The 18,334-nt window shown below is 40.4% G+C and overlaps 1 protein-coding gene across 2 annotated transcripts in view; it reads right to left on the minus strand.

The window, feature by feature from the left end:
* Positions 1-18,334, minus strand: part of LOC127378800 (potassium voltage-gated channel subfamily H member 3-like) — a 43,552-nt gene that overhangs the window by 7,983 nt on the left and 17,235 nt on the right. For both annotated transcript variants that reach the window (XR_007888166.1, XM_051428064.1), the window contains exons 5-11: positions 17,966-18,224; positions 15,609-15,766; positions 12,989-13,196; positions 9,114-9,491; positions 8,478-8,677; positions 7,072-7,321; positions 2,964-3,178 (exon numbers count right to left, since the gene is read on the minus strand). Coding sequence is in view for 1 of the 2 variants with exons in the window: in XM_051428064.1 (XP_051284024.1) it covers positions 2,964-3,178; positions 7,072-7,321; positions 8,478-8,677; positions 9,114-9,491; positions 12,989-13,196; positions 15,609-15,766; positions 17,966-18,224 (1,668 nt within the window). In the remaining variant the exon portion in view is untranslated. The remainder of the gene's footprint in view (positions 1-2,963; positions 3,179-7,071; positions 7,322-8,477; positions 8,678-9,113; positions 9,492-12,988; positions 13,197-15,608; positions 15,767-17,965; positions 18,225-18,334) is intronic.

Below are 18,334 nucleotides of genomic sequence, written 5' to 3' on the forward strand. Positions count from 1 at the left end.
CTCTTTTCAATTCATACATTTTCTGTCCTGCTAATGTTGTTTAGTGTGTGCAGGCCAGAGATCTTTACAACTCCACATCTTTGGGGCAGAAGTCCAAGCTGTTTATGGTCCAGAGTCTGAGTCAAGTCTCTCTGGTTAGTTCTGGGGAATGTACTTTGCTTTGCAATTTGATGTCTCTAATTGAGTTATTTCTGTATAATACAATTTTTTTAATCTACACGAAGGTATCAGTAAGATCACTTTAAAGTATGATACTTGCTGGCCTACTATATCTGTTGTTATCTTGATATGGATAAGTTGCCAACCAAAGCACTTGCTCTGATATGAAGGGATGCAGAATGAGGCTGCACTGCTGGCATAGTGCATTTACTGGATTTGGGCGTGCACACAGCTTGGATGACTGCTCATTTTGGTTGATGTAGCAACATGCATCGTAGATAACAGACTAGTTGTAATGAAGGATGGCAAATGTAGTGAAGTTCAAAATAGAAACTGACTCAAAAACACATCAATGTTTACATGTCACTGTAACGAGTTACTACCCACCCCTGATTACTATAATTTTTGTGTGCACATGATGTATGAAAAACATTTTATTGTGTTTAAAAGTGAATATTCCACCAAAATGTGAGAACATCACATACTCAGTATTTGGGAGTTACATGTCATGCAGCAATACACAACTGACACTGAAAGCAGCACATTTGTCCAATACTACTTCACTGTGTGTTCAGGGAGCTTATTTTAGTTCTTCTATCCAGACAAATCCAGCTAGAAGCACACCCAATTTACATAATATTTTTATATAATAACAGTTTGTGCAACCTGCAAGGAAATTGGATGGAAACATTTGAAAATGGCCGGAGAGGCTTGGCAGCTGTGAAAATAAAATAGCTGCAAAAGTCTTGCTTTACCCCTCCATCCATTAATGAACCGCATTCTTTCATTTACTTGCATTTATCCTCTTTTTTCACTCACTTTAGAGCGATAAGCTCTTCATTATCAGAAAATGAAGTCGACTTCCAGCCATCAGGGGGGATTGGTGGTTATAATCAAGCAAGAATCAGCATGATTCCAGATATATATTGTAAGAACATAGCATATCTATTGTATACGAGACTGTATACAATTGTATAAAACTATACTTATCTATGGGAAGCTGCCATGGTGCTTTAAGAATTGAACATTTGGCAAAAAGAGGGAAGGATTTCTAAACATCATGTATCCCATAGGCCCATCTACTCAAGCCAGGAAAACACAGGTCAACTATTGAAGTATTTTTCATGCTGATATACTGTCTCGTCCCTTGATACAGTACCCTGGATCTCTGCTCTAATTAACAAGTTTACTCACAGTGAAAATGTGACTTAGTTATTTCCATTATGCTGGTTATTCATGTGTACGCTACAGCTGAGATCCATCTGTAAATCCCTGGCATCTGAATCGTCCATGTTTAGCTCATGTCTTTATCTGTTGGCTGCATCTCAAGCAGAAGCCGTGCCTTCCTCCTCACTCCCAGTCCAGATGGCTAATCCTTTTCAAGTGCAAAGCCATCACTCTGGCATTGGGTAAAATGTTGGGTGGAGGAGGTCACTGCACAGCTGAGACTAATCTAAAAAACAGAAGGAGTCTTCTTGTGGATCTTACCCAGAATTCTCTTTAAGGCATTTAGAAAATGATACGATTCACCTCCAAAGCATGTATAATATGTAATAATAATAATAATATGGTGATATTAATAATGATAATAATACATTTACAAATGAAAACACACAGAAAGCTGTACTCTTTTACACTAACAGTTTACAGAGGCTCATTACAAAGGAATATTACATGGAAGTTAAAAAAAAGTACACATGAAACCATTTTTTCCCAAAGATGGTATTTCTTGTGTTAATTTTTGGTTGTAATGAGTTATTTGAAGCTATAAAAAGGGGGTTTCACATTATGATTGACAGCTGAGCCCTGCTTGCGAATGAGTCAGTTGGACATATGGGCGGGATCTTGATACCACAGCGCCAACCCTGACTCTGGCTATGAATGGCAAAAGAGGACAGCATATATGTGATATTTTGTCTTCATTTTTGTACAGTTGGAGGAAGTGGAGATGCGACGTCCATGTTTTATTTGCCTCATAAACGCCTCATTCTCAGGTAATGAAAACACAAAATCATCCAAATGCAACTGCAGGAATAAAGGCTCTAACAAGGTCTTATTTGCTTACAGTAATTGTGAGTGGTTTGTTGCAACCTTTTTCTCTATATTTGTGTGCTAATTAGATGGTTGTAGGGAGGTGGCTGCGTTTCCAAGCATATACCATACAGATTCTGGGTTGGAAGGGAGTTGTTGCTTCAAGTGAAGGAGATGAAGATGTAACGCGACAGGTGGTTTGGTAGGGCATCAGCAGAAATAGAGGTTGGAGGGAATAAAGTGGGAGCTGGAGAGCAAATATACCAGTCGATCTACATTCCCTCACCTACAGTATGGTGATGAGTTTTGGGTAGAATGAGAGATAAAAGCAGCCAAAATGAGCTTTCTTTCAGTCCAGGCTAATACTTAAAGAGTAGAGCTCAGACATCAATATGTTCCTTCTTATTAAAAAGAGCATATTGAGGTTGTTTGAGCATCTAATCAGGATGCCTCAGAGCATGTGCAACTGGGAGAAGATCCCTGAGCGGACCCAGAATATGCTGGAGATATTACATAATCCCATCTGGCCTGGGAACATCTTGGAGCTGGAGGAGGAGGAGCTGGACGGCGTGGCTGGGAATAAGGATGTCTGGGGTATTTTGTTAAGCCTGCTGTCACTATAACCCAGAGCCAGAGGCAGGAAATGGATGGATGGACAATGCAGCACCTTATACATATTTATTCATCTGTAACGCTTACCTTATTGAGGACTTTTAAGAAATGACAAAAGCAACAATGTAAAGTGGAGAGAAAAACATCAGCCACTATTGTACCTCAGTGTTGTGCCCTTCCCGCAGGTTGTACGTCAGATCATGCTGGATCTCGGTGATGAACTTCTGGGCGTAGTCGGGGTAGAGACAGAGCACCTCACGGAGTCCTTTGAGGCTGATGTATTGCAGGTCACAGTAGGTCAAGGCCTTCACACAGGCGTTGGTCTTAATCACTTCCTCCTGGGTCAGACAGTCAGAGCCAATCAGATCGCCCCGACCTGGAAAGTGAAGATACAGGTGGAGCTGTAGTTGAGGCTGTGAGTAAAGACTGTGTCTGAGGCCACTCAGAACACTTTTCATTAAACATGAAAGGGATGAAGCACTTCTGTCTAGCTTGCTGTCTGTGGTGGTCTTTACCCACAGTGTACTCTTGATCCAGATTGTCATACTTGGTTTAACATCCCTTACCCTTTACCTGAGTGCAATATTTTCTATATTGGTACAACACAGAGTGCATTATCATGATTGACTCTCAAAAGAAACCAAACCAAGTATTGTCATCTATTTTCTAAACTTCTTTTAGCTGAAGCAGCTACTGTCTTTGGTTGATGAGTAGCTTTAACTGTTAGTGTGCTGTTTTTATGGTTACTTGCAGTATATTTACTAAAGTACAGTACTTGTGTACAATTTTGAGGTACTTGTACTTGACTTTTTTCACTTTATACTTCTACTGCACTACAATTCATAGGGAAATATCTATTTTAGGGGGGGAATCACACAATAAGTTTAAGACACTGCAGTGTCAAAAATAAAAGCAGTGGTTTGCAACCCTTCTGACTCGTGAAAAAATAATTTAGCTGCCCCTTAATAATAATAATGGAATTAGATTCCACAAAAGAGACGTGTCCCCTCTAAAGCTTTCACATGGTTTCATTTAAATAACTGTTTGAATCACTAAGTGATCCATAATTCTGCAATAATGCAAAGAATCAGTCTAAAGTAAGTAAATTAGAATTAAAAGAACATTGTTTTTTCTTCTCTCCGTTCCCATTAGCCTACTGTCTTTCAGAGGCTGTAGTAGACTACGTTAAAGTGAAGATACGGTTATCATATGAAACTAGCAGACCTAAGGCATCCTTTTTTCATGTCATACTAACTTGTTGAGGAGAGGGCTAAATAATGCTTCAAAACTACATTTTGGCAAGGAAAAAACTGAGGTGCATCTGAAATAAATCTTTTAGGTTCTAGGTTACCAGATTTCAGATGATGTATACCACTTCTATGTGGCATATACTGCTGACCTACTATCCTCTCCCTTAAGATCCCCTGCCCCCCCCTAAAAAAGACAAACTGGGTCTATGGCAGGGAGGGGTGGAGTGGGAGAGGTTAATTATCAGTTGACCCCTCAGATTTATGCTGTGACCCTTTGGAGGGACTATTTTATGGTAGTGTTATAGTACACACCATGGGACACAGATGGGCTGTTGTATATTACAAGAGAAGGTCAGTATTATTGTTTTCTCTATATTTCTGCTTCCTCTCTCTACCTCGCTGCCTTCTCCAGAGCTGTAAATCCAAAGTGGCAATGCCAAAACAATTTGAGTGTGTCTGTATCTGTGTATTTTGGTGTGTGTGTGAGAGAAAGAGAGGAACAGAGAGCAGGCAGGAAAGATTGTAAAAAGAAATATCCCCAAGGATGTGCATGTACATACACAGCTCATGCAACATGCTAATGAGTTTTTAACCCTCTTCCCTCTATAGGCAGCGTGCATTCGCTTCATTATTTACAGCAGTTAGATCATTAATATGAAAAACAGTGTTGCCAATTTGCTGCCTCTGCTTTATATGGACCTGAACTGATTCCAGTGCTGTTTGTGTTTCTCTATTCTGTTTCATCCGTGTTATGCAGAATCGAAAGGCGTGCCAGTGTATGTGTTGTAGGACAAGGCTCTGGAGGGGCTCTTATTCTGGAGGAAGGACACTGAGGCAAGTTTCTGGCTCTAGCTGCATCAGCTCACCTATTGGAGACATGTCATATATTGTTAATTCTGCATTGTATAAATGCAGTTTTGTGGACTTTTTCCGTTGTTGCATGGACTTTTCCTGTTTGTTCATCATGTCCGATTTATGATGGTTTGCTGGTGTGATGTAAAAGGTGTAAACACAGGTAATTATTGGAATTATTATATCATTTGAATTATTTTCACAGTCTTTTTAGCTCCTTGTTTTGGTTTTGTGCCCCACAACTCTCCTCAACCTTCCGCTGCCTGAGGTTGATTAAGCGAGAAAGCTTGGGTAAACCCATTATATACTACCTGTTCAACTCCAAACAGCAGACAAACAACAATAGCAACCAGCTGGTGAACATAGTGGAGCATTTAGCAGTTAAAGGAGTTGGTGGAAAACTAAAACAGAGCATAAGACTGAGTAAATATTGGATTTCATCAGGAGGGCAGAAACACAATTTCAAATAAATGCTAATGTTGCTCTATGTCTGCTGCATGTGTAAATAGTAACTTATTACCCATAACAACTGTATAAGGTGATCACATGTGCTCCTACATGGCAAAATGGATTTCCTGTGGGGCTTCTGAGTGCTCCCCAAAATATCCAATCATTCCCTAGGTCACACTTCATCTTTCAACTGTCAATTGTTTTCCCACATGGCCAATTTAATATGGAGATAATCACTAGGCTGCTCATGTTCATTATGTTCTTCTCCATAAAAGCTGGCTGGCTGGCTATTTAATGCTGGATATCTAATAACTTTCTCAGTGGTAAAAGCCCCTTCTCATCTAATGCTCACAAGGCTGACTCCAAAATAGACCAAAGAGGACAAGTCTTGTATCCTTCAGCTGCTCTGCTGCTTACTCTGGCTGCCAGTTGATTTTCCAACTGATTTTAAGATACAATCATGTTCGGTCACATAACTCTATGTTATACACATCTACTCTCACGTTTTTGGAACTGCTTCACCTAAGAAATTTCCTTGGCAGGAACCTCTTCCAGTTTGTAAGGTCCTGTTTTGTGGCCACCGTATTTTCTCCTTTGCACTTGGAAACGGAAAGGTGAAGCAAGGGAGTTGTGATCTGCAGCTATATCCCTAGATGCCATTAAATCCTACACACTGGACCTTTAAAAATCTTTTCATAAGTTAACTGGATGGATTTTAAGAGATGCCCCAAAATGCACATGGCACTGAGAGAGATATCTGGCACTCAACACAATGGTGACCCCTTACTTTGGGAATGGCTATGACGTAGCTTGATTTGTATACGTGTATATGCTCTCTTCTTCTTGCTGGAAGTAGATGCCGTTTTTTGAGTCACTTTGCAGCCGAAATCTAGGAGGGCTTCTATGATTTGGAGTCCAAGACAGAGAAGCCCTTCAAGATTCAGGTAGCAAAACGACTCACTCAGACTGCATACCCAGAAGGAGGCTTGACCCAAAGCCCCAAACTCACAAATGTTAGTCCCTTAGGAGTGCAGCCCAGCGATGTATTTACCTGCTTCTTCAACCTGGTTCTTAGCAGGTCTCTCGAAAGCACGAATGAATAAGTTAGGATGGAAAATGGATGGATAGATGGAGCTAGCCCTCCTGTTGTACCCCATTGTAGGAATGGGTGCTGTCCATGGTACTGAACCTTAATGACATGTGCTGTGATATGGGGTGTGTATTATTATACATTATATTATTTAATATGTCAATGTATCAGCATATTATTTTCACTTATTGTTTATATTACAGCTAATTGCTGATTTCTGGGCCTTTGTTTAAAATATTTCAATATTTACAATCAAAATGTAAATGTGGTGAAATATATTGATACGTACTTTAATGTGTTAATGAGCCAGTACGCAATTATCTGTTTTTGTTCAACCAACTAAATGATCTGTATTTGTATCTATTCTCGGAATGGGCGTGGCTTTAACCAGAGGGGATGGGACCAACCAGAAGTTGTTCATTTAAGCCTGAAAATGATATGGGTTGATCGGCTTGCTTTATTTATTAGAAAACTATTAATAGAACATCTTCGAAATTGAACTTCAAAGTAATGTTTGGTCTCAATAGTAAGAGAACTATTTACAAAACAAGTTTTTTTTGTAGAAATTACTATATTTATTGTTCGTAAAAAGTACATTATCCGTACCGTATACCTATTTTTATTTACCCAGAATGGCCAGCACAGTGTTGTCCTTCAGTACTTCCATGGAGCCTGAGCATACAAAGTAGATAGCCTGGAGGGCGTCGCCCTGGCGGATAAGGAACTCTCCCGGAGCGGAGAAGGAGGTCTTGATGATGAGGGAGAGGGAGCGCAGACACCCCCTGCTGGCCGATTCAAAGAGCGGCAGCTCTAGCAGCTCTTTGTTCAGGTGCATGGCGATGTCAGCCCTCAGCTCGTCTGGGAAGTCCTTCAGCAGCTGTGCAGGGAATGAGAAAGAAAACCTTGATCTCTGCATTGAAACAGAGCCACACAAAGCTCAATTTGGTTTCTATGACTGCAAACAATGGATGAATCCATATCTTTCTCTTTGCTTTAGCAGCTTATTTCCTTTGTGTGTCATCATTTGAATGTTACTGTGTGGGAAGGTGGAGCTAACAGGCAAAATAAAACCTTTCACCTTCCCACATAGTCACAAACAACTGATACATGCATGACCAGCAAACAGTTTCTGGATGAAATTTATTTTAATTTTGTAGGGTCCCAATGTATGAGATGAAAAGCAAAAATCTCTGCATGGGAAAGATGTGGGTTATTACCTTAGAGTATTAGCGCCTGTCCACCATCATGTTATCTCTTTAAAAAGGATTATCTAGATTTGAAGCCATGGTAAAACACACCAAGAGTGACTTTAGTGTCTATGAGGTTATTAATCCATGAAATGAAGATAGCTGCCCCAGCGTGATGGAACCCAAAACAAAACCCAAATCCTCTCAATGACTTTGAGTCGCTACTTTGGAGGGCAAGTAACCGGATTTGCACTTTCAATTTTAGAAGTCCAGTTGATCTCATTGTAACTGACAATCTAAGCCACAGAGGTCATATACCCAGCTTGGAAAGTTAACGGAACAGTCCGATATTGTCAGAAATATGATTGTTTGCTCTCTAGAGTTACATAACATTGATATTCTACACTTAGTTTGATGGTCAAAGATGTGTTTAGCCTATTAGCACAAAGGCTAGAAGTGCTTTCTAAGAACAGTGCTTCACATTCACATAGTTCATTATGATCACATTGTCTTGTGGCAACAACCTTTAATCAGTTAAAAGACCAGTGTGTAGGATTTAGTGACATCCAGTGGTTAAATTGCAGATTGCAACCAACTGAAAACCCCTGACTCAACCAAGAATGTAGGACAAACTACGATGACAAAAAGCCAAAAGACCCAATCTAGAGCCATTGTTTGGTTTGTCCGTTCTAGACTATTACAAACAAACATGGTGGTTTTATTCCGTAGAAGAGGAGCCACTCCCTCTGTCGATATAAATGGCTAATTTTAGGGGAACGATAATCCAAAACAATATATATCCTACTAAATGATACACACTGGACCTTTATCAGTCATTCTTCCTACCTCACTGACGTCGATACCGTTGTTGACAGACCAGGTTGTCTGAAAACATTCCATCATGCGTTGCTCAAGGGCCTTTGGGAGCCTGTGCACTCGGATGAAGTCCTTCAGGTCTTTGGTGCGGGTATGGTAGAGGGAGCGGCGGGAGTACATCCTCTGGATGATGGCGGTCACGTTACCAAACACCACAGCATGCATTAGTGCTACGGATGAGACAGACAAAGAGACAAAAACACCAGAAAAGCTTATCTCAGTACAGGATTTCACCATATTTTTTATAAAAAGGGCCGTTTAGGGTTATGTCAGTTTCTGAAATTAATAATTCACAAAGCTAGCGATGTGGCTCTAATGGCAATGTCGGTCAGCTGGTCAGCCAATCCACCATTGTGGTCCAGATTATCTCAACAAAGGTTATAAAGTTTCTAATTATCCACTGAAATATCTCATCATCTACTACATTAATTGGCACAAATTGTAAATTTGTCTAAAACTTTGGTTTATGACCAAATACCCAAAAACTATATGACAATCTCATCCTCAACTGTACATTGTGTTAAGTGCTAATTAGCAAATATAAAGGGCCTTGTTATTTAGCACTGCATACTCATTAGCATGGGTGTACCGGTAGCTTTTGCCCACCTCCAATCAGCATGGTGCATATGGAGAAAATCTTCTCAGAGTCTGTGTTGGCTGAAACGTTGCCAAAGCCCACACTGGTCAGACTGCTCAGAGCAAAGTACAGTGATGTCACATAGGAGCTCCTGACAGATGGACCACCGCTCAGTGTTGTCCCCGAGCCGTTCGGTGTCCTCGCTCTGGTCCTGCTGCCATTCCATTGGCCTGAACCCAGCAAACCCGCTCCATTTAGCGCCTCCAACCCTGTGCTGTTCCACTGGCTGAAGTTGGTCAGGCTGGCTGTCATGGTGCCTTGAGGCGAATCAGAGACTCCCAGCAGGGAGGTCAGCGGTGCCAGGAAGTATGGCGTTCCCAAGCGTTTGGCTAGTTCATGGAGCCAGCCTGGTGTGGGCAGAGGGTTTGTAGGGTTAATAAGAATGCATCCATGCTTGTTAGATTACCTTTACTGGAAGGCTTCATTAGCAGTGGTAAGAAGGCTGAAAGGGCAGACTAATTATTTCAGAGCTGGTGTTTGTGCATTTGGGAGGAGACACTGCACGCTAGCTAACTTTTTAGATAATGTCAGCTTAGTGCAAAGACTTTATAAATCTGTCTACTACTCTGTGTTTTGGCATATTTTCTTTAAATGCTTCTTTTCTCTATGTATTCTTCATTGAAGATTCGGCACCCACAAACCCAGCACATCCAATGTTTATTGGTCCCAATGAAATAGTGCTGTTCTAAAATTTGACTTTGGCACACCGACTAAGTAGACCCTAAATAACTAATACATCTCAAGTTTTGCCAGGTGAAGTAAGGAAGGCAAGACCAACATGGCAGAAAGACAAAACAGTAAGTGGAGTAAGAAAAGAAAGTTTAAATATTAATTTACATTCATGAGGACCTAATTTCTCTTGAAATCAGGGTAATAATAACAGAATAAATTTGTCACATTAAGAGTACATTTCCAGATTTCATCAATGTGGAGGACACTGACAGTTTCTAAGTAATTTTATCAATAATTTTAAATTATATCAAGTTAGTATTCAAGGTAAATAAATCAATTCTATAATGTTTATGATATAGAGCATTGGTTCTCAAACTATGGTACTTGTATCACTGGTGTGAAACATTGGGAGGAGAAGCGTGGACCCCAAACTGCTCCCGATGCTGTGCATGAATGAGGTAGATGGACTTTGCCATCACTGTGTGAATGTGTGTGCAACGTGAATGTGACATGTAGTGTGCTTTGAGTGGTCAGAAGACTAGAAAGGCGCTATACAAGTACAGGTCCATTTACCATCCATTACTATAAACCTGCCTCCTCCAAGTGCAGTCACTCTGTGGTATACATGTAAAAAGATTCTTTACTTTATTCTTTACTCTTTACTCATTTTTATGTGGGAAGAGGGTGGAAAGAAATCAGGTCTTCTTTATTATTAGAAGTGCTTATATACAATAGCAGTCTGTCCAGCTGTTAATTTTGTGAATACAAACAGCTGTTAATTTTGGTCCGGAGCGACAAATATGAATAACTACCCACCAGATGAATTTGGGATATTTGATATTCATGCTATCTAGAGGATACAGAGGATGATTTCTAATGACTTTTATGAGCCCCTGACCCTCCATCTAGCGCCACCATTGGGTCAAAACCACTTTGGTCCAAATCTAAGAATGGACCTGAGATTTACTGAGCACATTCATGCTCCCTAGGCGATGTACCCTCTTGATTTTGGACACTTGCAGTTTTTCATAAGCACCACCTTCAGAACAACATTTTAATTTGTGGACTGAGATGGACATTGCAACCTCTAGCATCTCTGTTGTTATGCTGTCATTTTCAGTTTCTATCTGAGGAATAAAGGAACTGGAGTTGACTTGTATTGTGTAATGGTAAATGGATGACATATAGGGCTTTTCACGCTGAGCAGGACAAAGCGCTTTCAAAAGCCTCTCACTGACACAGGCACACACACTCATTAAACAAGAACGATAGAGCGTTGCCCCGCTCATTGGAAGCAATTTAGCATCCAGTGTTTTGCTCAATTACCAACCCAACGATTGATGGGCGACCCGCTCATCCACCTGAGCCATAGCTTAGGCAGCCCATGTACATCTGGGTCCACTGAGGTCTTTCTGTATGTTTTCCCACTATTCTTACCCTTTATCCCTAGTTGTCTCATTCCATGTTGCTGAATTAAATCACTTGAACAGGATAACCACCGTCACCACATGCACCTCACAGTATTGTTGTTGTTTGGCACCGGTGGGCGCAGTAGGAGTGGAGGAAGAGCACCATAATTAGAAGTGTTTTCTCAGGAAAAGGACACAGTGAGTGTATACAAACATGTATTCATACTCTGCTCTGGATCTGCGGAAATAATACAGATGATCGTTGTTGTCTCCATCTTTGGTGTTAAGCACTGACTGTTGTAGTATTATGAAGGGCATCTCCAGGAGGTCACATGTCAAACACTGTTGGCTAGGACTGGGACTTGAATTTTCTGTAAATAAATGTTTGGTTTGTATAAGCTCTGCTCATCATCATCATAATCACGCTTCATGCTGCTAGCTATGATTTTTCATTCTAGCGGCATGGCTGCATGGATGGCAATGTCAGTTTATCAGTCGGGCTAATGGTCAGTCAATCAAAAACTAATGGGTGGACTGCCATTATTTGGCATCCATGGTGCCCAGAGGATGACTGTTCATCTAGTGAAATTTGCAACAGATGTTCAAGGTCCCAACAGGATTCATTCTAATGACTTTGGGGATCTCCTCACTTTTCAACTAGTGCCATCAACAGATGTACTTTGTGTTAAGTGCTAATTAGCAAATGTTTGCATGGTAATAGGCTGAACTAAGATGGTGAACATGGTAAATATACACCAGCTAAAGCAGCATGTTAGCATTTTCACTGTGAGTATGTTAGCATGCTGCTTTTAGCATGTGGCGCAAGGCACAGCTGTTTCTAAGTATAGCCTCACAGATCTGCGAGGGCAGCTGTAGAATCTGCCTGAACAGCCAATGTGGTCTATTGTATCACTACAGAATAGTTAACCTGGAAATTGTGTTGAGTTACATAATTTTGCTTTGTATCAAAATTGCAAGAATTTCAGCTAATTAGTGCTTGTGGGATTACACTTCATGGAATCATGTGACTGTAACAATTAGTATAGTATAAAGCATGCTTTCTCGACTGGTGGGTTGCAACCAACCCAAAAGTGGGTCGCAGAAACTTTCTGAATGGAGTGTGAATAAAATAAATATATTTCAAATGCTTAGTTATCTGACTTTTATATTTGCAGAAAATATTTCACAATTGTGGAAGTGAAAACAGCCCGTTTTGTAGGCCCTACTTCATTTGTGTGTAAACAGTTATGCTTTTATGATGTTCATTTCATTCATATTAATAATGAAAGTAATGTGCTCTGATTGCAGGGATAAAAATATGTGTATATTTTAAGGTTAAAAAATATTGTTTAATATTTGAAAAATAAATTGGCTTTTTTAAATTCTATAAAAGTAGGTCGAGACCTAATGAGCATTGAAAAATGCCGGTCCCAAAGTGATAACAGATGAGAACCACTGGTACAAAGTTAAAGTATACAGGGCCCTCATGTATTGACAGTTACCACTATCTTTACCCAACCTTGACTGAGTTGGAATTACGAGTATTGTGACAAAAAGCACATAGATACATGGTTTTTCACAGGCAAACATGACACCAAAAAAAGCAATGCTCTGTCCTACCTCACTCACTGGGTAGGGTTGGGTGGTTCTGACCAATGGGTCATAGTGCAAAAATGCCAGTCTTTAATAATACTGCCTCTACTCTTTCCATCTAATGAAACCATTATAATCCTTCCATCAAGTTGCAACACACAGATAGATACCTATATCCCAGGAGGCAGGGCTATTGCTTTCGATCTCGCTACGTCCAATGAAGTACCAGACGCAGGCCATCCAGTGGGCCAGCAGGGCGAACGTGGACATGAGCAGTGTGAGGACCACGGCGCTGTACTGGGAGTAACGATCCAGCTTCTGTAGGAGGCGCAGGAGGCGGAGGAGACGCACCGTCTTCAGCAGGTGAACCCCAAAGTTCTGGGAGAGAGGAGTCATGGATTAGAAGGTATAAACACATCTGACACAAGATATAAAAAGTGTAGCTCATTAGGATGGGATTAGTTTCTCCTGGATAGATACAGTAGACTATATGTGACATAAATTAGAACTAACTGTTTAATCTTAAAAGTTTCCCATCTGGAGCCAAAGGAAGGTTTGTAATTAGAAATTACCCATGCACACTGAGAATTTTAAACAGTCATCTTGATAGTGAGCTATGCTACTGCTGATTGTCTGAGGCTTGTAGCTCAGACGGGATTAAAAATACTCCAGGACAGCAAATTAAGTTCAATTTCAGTTGTGGCTTTAACCAGAGAAGCCATTCAGAGAAAATCGCTGCCATTATCGACCTCCAAAGGGAAGAATTCCTGTGGTCCTGAGGTAAAAATGGCCTCATCTAACATCGGCCCTTTATTGATTAACTCCTAACTGCAGTTGCAATTCCCTGGTCTTATCAGCCCCCAATAAATGTTAACACAGTTGTTGATGATTTACAACCCACATACAATTTAATTCTCTAGATACCTGGATATGGATCCATTCAGGGAATTTAATTCTGGTGTATTAAATCTCATGCCGTACCCCGGTACTAATCACAGACACAAATGCATACACTTTCCCAAGCACATTCAATAGCCCTGATTAAAATTTGTCCAGAATGACACTGTGTTATTTACCGCAAGGAAGGGTTCTGTTTCTTGTTAACCCCACTTCACCAACACCCAGCTCTACCTGAAGCCCATACGGCAACATAAAACGTTTTCTTCTAACAACTTCCTCCTAGAATCTTTCTGAAATACATTATGAACTTACATATAGATCATACAGTTATTATCTTGAGCCAATATAGAGAGATGAAGTGACCAGAACTCTTCTCTCTTCTCTTCCCGGAAAGAAAACCTGACCAAAATCACTAACAGTGACTAAAAGCCCAGCTTTGTAACGTACCTTACTCACCAGTATATCAGGTGGTTCACTCAATAATCTATAACAGCAAAAACAAGACTGTTTTTGTTTTTTTATGTTGTAGTTTTTATTACCCTTTTACAAATTACGTCCCCCACAGTTCCAACAAGAGCTGGTTAAACATCACTAGCTCAACAGAAGAGGTGTGTTGAGTGGAGAGTAATGAAAATGGACAGGCGTTACTATTTTTTAGATAAAAGAAATAACAGCAACAAAATGAGTTTTTTAAGAAAGCGTGGGTGGATATGACACACAGGAAGGGGCCACAGGTCGGATTCAAACCAATGGCCACTACAGCAAGGACCTGGTACATGGGATGCCAGTTCTACCAGGTGAGCTATAGGGCAACAATATTGAGTCGCAGAAGCTTGTGGAACAATCCCTAGCCTGAAGGTGACTTCAGGATAACCAAGGAGAGAGTAATCAGAAAGAAATCAGAACTGAATTTGTGGAGCTCTAACACAAAGGCACATGTCTGTTCCTCTACAGCAGCAACCTTTTTGGTCTGCAATCCCTGAAAATAAAGCAATATGTACTTGAGACCCCATACTGTGGATATGAGTTGTGAGCAGCTCAACCGAAAACTAATTTTTCCTCCCTTGATTGAAGGAATTTTACAAATGTATTTGGTATTTCATAAAAAAAAAAAGTAGTCACAAATTATTTAACATTTTCCTTGTTCTTATTCCAATGTAATCATGTTCAGGTTCCTCTGCTCTGCAGCACAGCGATTCAGTATCCACTGTACTGAATGTGTTAAACAGCTAGTAGGCTGTGCACTCAACATCATCCGGCTAATCCACTTGCCTCCACCTATAATTTGTCGTCAGCGCACTCATTTATCGTCTTAATTACCAGTTACCTAATAATGAGTTTCTTGTTGAAGCTCAGACTCTCTTTTCCTTCACTCGAAGCCACTATCGCAAATACTGAAAATTTTAAAGAAAATATAGAACAAAAAGTTTTAAGTTGTTTTTTTCTTTTTCAGATAAAAAGAATGTAATGATAGCTCTTTGTTTCCTTTGCCACATCTTTGTAGTAAATGTGCGTGTGCTGTGCCTCGGTGTTCCCTGTACATTTGCAGGGTCTTTCATCGTCTTATTAAATTCATGGTGAGTGAGAGTTGACCAGCAGGAGAGTGCTATTGATTAAAGAATGACATCTATTACCACTGGCAAGGCCCATAGAGCCTCTGCCTATACATCACACATACACATAAACACACATAAATCCCACCTAAAGACACACAAAAGAGCCAGAACAGTCAAACGCACCGTATGATTTATATGCACTTTCCCAACACTCATATATACACAAATGTGCACACATTATATAACAATGTGTATATGGCTGTGTACTGTATGTGTGCACGGTGTTAGCGTGTGTGTGTGTGTGTGTGAGTGTGTGTGAGTGTGTAAGACCCACCACACTGATATTGAAGGCGTAGAGCAGGTCAAAGGGCAAGGCGGCGATCAGATCCACAAACAGCCAGGATGTGACGTAGTGGATGCAGATGGAGCGGGGGTCGTACACCACCTGACCAGACGTGCTCACGTAGGTGGTTCGGAAGTTCAGCACGATATCTGACACACAACACACAACTTAACATGCCAGTGCTGCTTGGAAACACTCCACCATCAGTTAAATTGTGCTTTCAAATCTGAACTCTAGACACCACTTAGACCTGTCATCAACATGCATCACTGTCAGTCTGGCAGTATTGGAACACTTTTATTTTCAACCTAAAGGACCAGTGTGTAGGAATTAGAGGCATCTTGCAGTGAAATTGATTAGAACTGTTGAAAAAACTACGGTGGCTGCAAAACTTGTGATCAATGTTAAAGGCTCTATCTACAACCAGTGTTTGGTTTATCCCTTTTGGGCTACTGTAGAAACATGGTGGTTCAACATGGTGGACTCTGTAAAAGAGGACCCACTCCCTCTGTGAATAAAAACTGCTCATTCTAAGGTAACGAAAACATAATAATTCTCTTTTTCAGGTGATTATACACTAATGAAAACATAGCTATGAATATTATATTCCATTTCTGACAATAAATCCTCCTAAATGTTACACACTGAAACTCTAAACCAATAGCTTTCTTGTTGAGAGCTAGGTGAGAAGATTGATACTACTCTCACATTTGTTCAGTACATATATGGCTAAGCCAGCAGCCATTTAGCTTAGCTTAGCACAAAGACTTAAAACAGTTAGCCTTCTCTTACTTTACCATTTACTGCCTATAAAGTGATTAGTTAGTAGGGAAAATAACTTCTGTCTGCGTTGCTTTTAAATGTCTGTTTCAATTCCTCGCATTAATGCACAAATCTGTGATGTTGGATCCTAAACCGGAAAATCAAGGGGGCAAGCTCGGATGCACAGCTTTTGTATTACCCTATTTTCAGGTAAGCCTATTTAAATTTCAGTAATTGCGTTATTTAATTTAATTAGTTACATTACTAGTTACTGCCAAAAGTAGTGCTATAACAGTGATAACAACTTGAAATGACAGAACAAGGCTTTCCCCCTGCTTCCAGTTTTTATGGTAAGCTAAGCTAACATGACGTGGCTTCAAATTTACCATTTCAACATAAAAGTGGTATTGATCTTTTCATCTAACTCTCCGCAACTCTCTTCCCAAAAAGCATGTTGTAGCTGATGCATGCATTGGTTTTGGTCTGAGATGCTGGTGCTCTGGTGCTACATCTGGTGGTTTGGAATGTCGTATATAGCACCTTTAAAATACAAGTTTTAACACCATAATGGAATAGTTCTCCTTTAAATGTCTCGCATTCAAAGGTATTCACACTGATGATGAACAATCAGTTATTATCTGAGGTATAAACCAAATGATCTGCATTGCTGACTGATGTCCTACCAGTCACATTGGCTAGAATACAGTGCATCATGTTTCATAAATTCATCACGTTTGTTTGTATGTAAGGTACCAATGCAACTGCAAACAGAGGTTTGTTGTAAAGCTATTTTCAGCAGAGCACTGAAGGTCTCTGTAACAGTGAGGGCTAGCCTAGAGATGGCCAGCACTGACAGTAAGAAAATATTTCCTTTAACAAGCCTTCCTCGAGTGGGATCAGTGGACGGCAGGTTGAGATACAGCAGAGAGCAAGTGCAGATTGTTCAGGAGGTTCAATTAGCATCCAGCTCTTGTGTGTCAGGAGGAGTTGGAGTGCACACTGTGGTGCAGTGAAATGGGCAAATTAAGAGAGAAGGAGTGGTGGTTTCAGACGTACTTGATTGGATTATGTACACCAGACTGAGTTGCCCCTTGAACTGATATTAGAAGAAAGTGGAAAAATATATTAATGGATAGGAGCCAAGACTTAAAGAATAAGTCTCGTGATATTCCATATTTTTCTTATTGTCATTAAATGCCATGAAACACCCAAACCTACAGTGAATTTGTTCGGCTAGTATTGTGTGTGTATCAAAGCCAGACATAGAGTATATATATATATATATATCCTCCATTGTTATCCAAAAACGTCAATGAGCCACACTGTTGCACTGGGTGACATGTTCTTCCATTACCATAAGTCTGAAGCTGAAAATAGTCCCCAACAAAAGCACAATTTACTTCTGTCTGAGCAACATCTGCCAAGAACTGAAGTCCCTGGCTGTTTTAAGAAATTATTAAGCCTTTTTTTTTTAAATGAAACTATACATTTGAGACCCCTCTTTAAAAAGTTACATCTTAACAATAAAGAGACCTACATTAAACCTCATACCAAAGCAAAAAACCCATGAAAGAAAGCAGCCTTACCGATGATAAACAGTATCTCCACCAAGATGTCGCTGACGCAGGGAGGGTTACGTGCTGCTGAGCCGCCGTCCTCTCGCATCTCCACAGCATTGAAGCAGACGTTGTAGGGGACGGTGACGGCTACGTAAAAGGTGGCCAGCAAGATCAGCCAGTCCCAACCGGCCTTGAACGCACCGTAGTGAAGGAGGATGAAACGGGACTTCTGGACGTCTGCCACCTTGTACTCTGGGACAGGGTTCGCATTGGCTCCAAGAACACTCTTTATGTGGAAACCCACACACAAACACAAATAATAAAGACATATTAGCCATATTAGTGTTAGATATTTCTTACTTGATTCTCATTATATCTATGGGGAGCTCTTTCTCT

Source organism: Dicentrarchus labrax, unplaced genomic scaffold, assembly GCF_905237075.1.
Source record: "Dicentrarchus labrax unplaced genomic scaffold, dlabrax2021, whole genome shotgun sequence".
Lineage (NCBI taxonomy): Eukaryota > Metazoa > Chordata > Actinopteri > Moronidae > Dicentrarchus > Dicentrarchus labrax.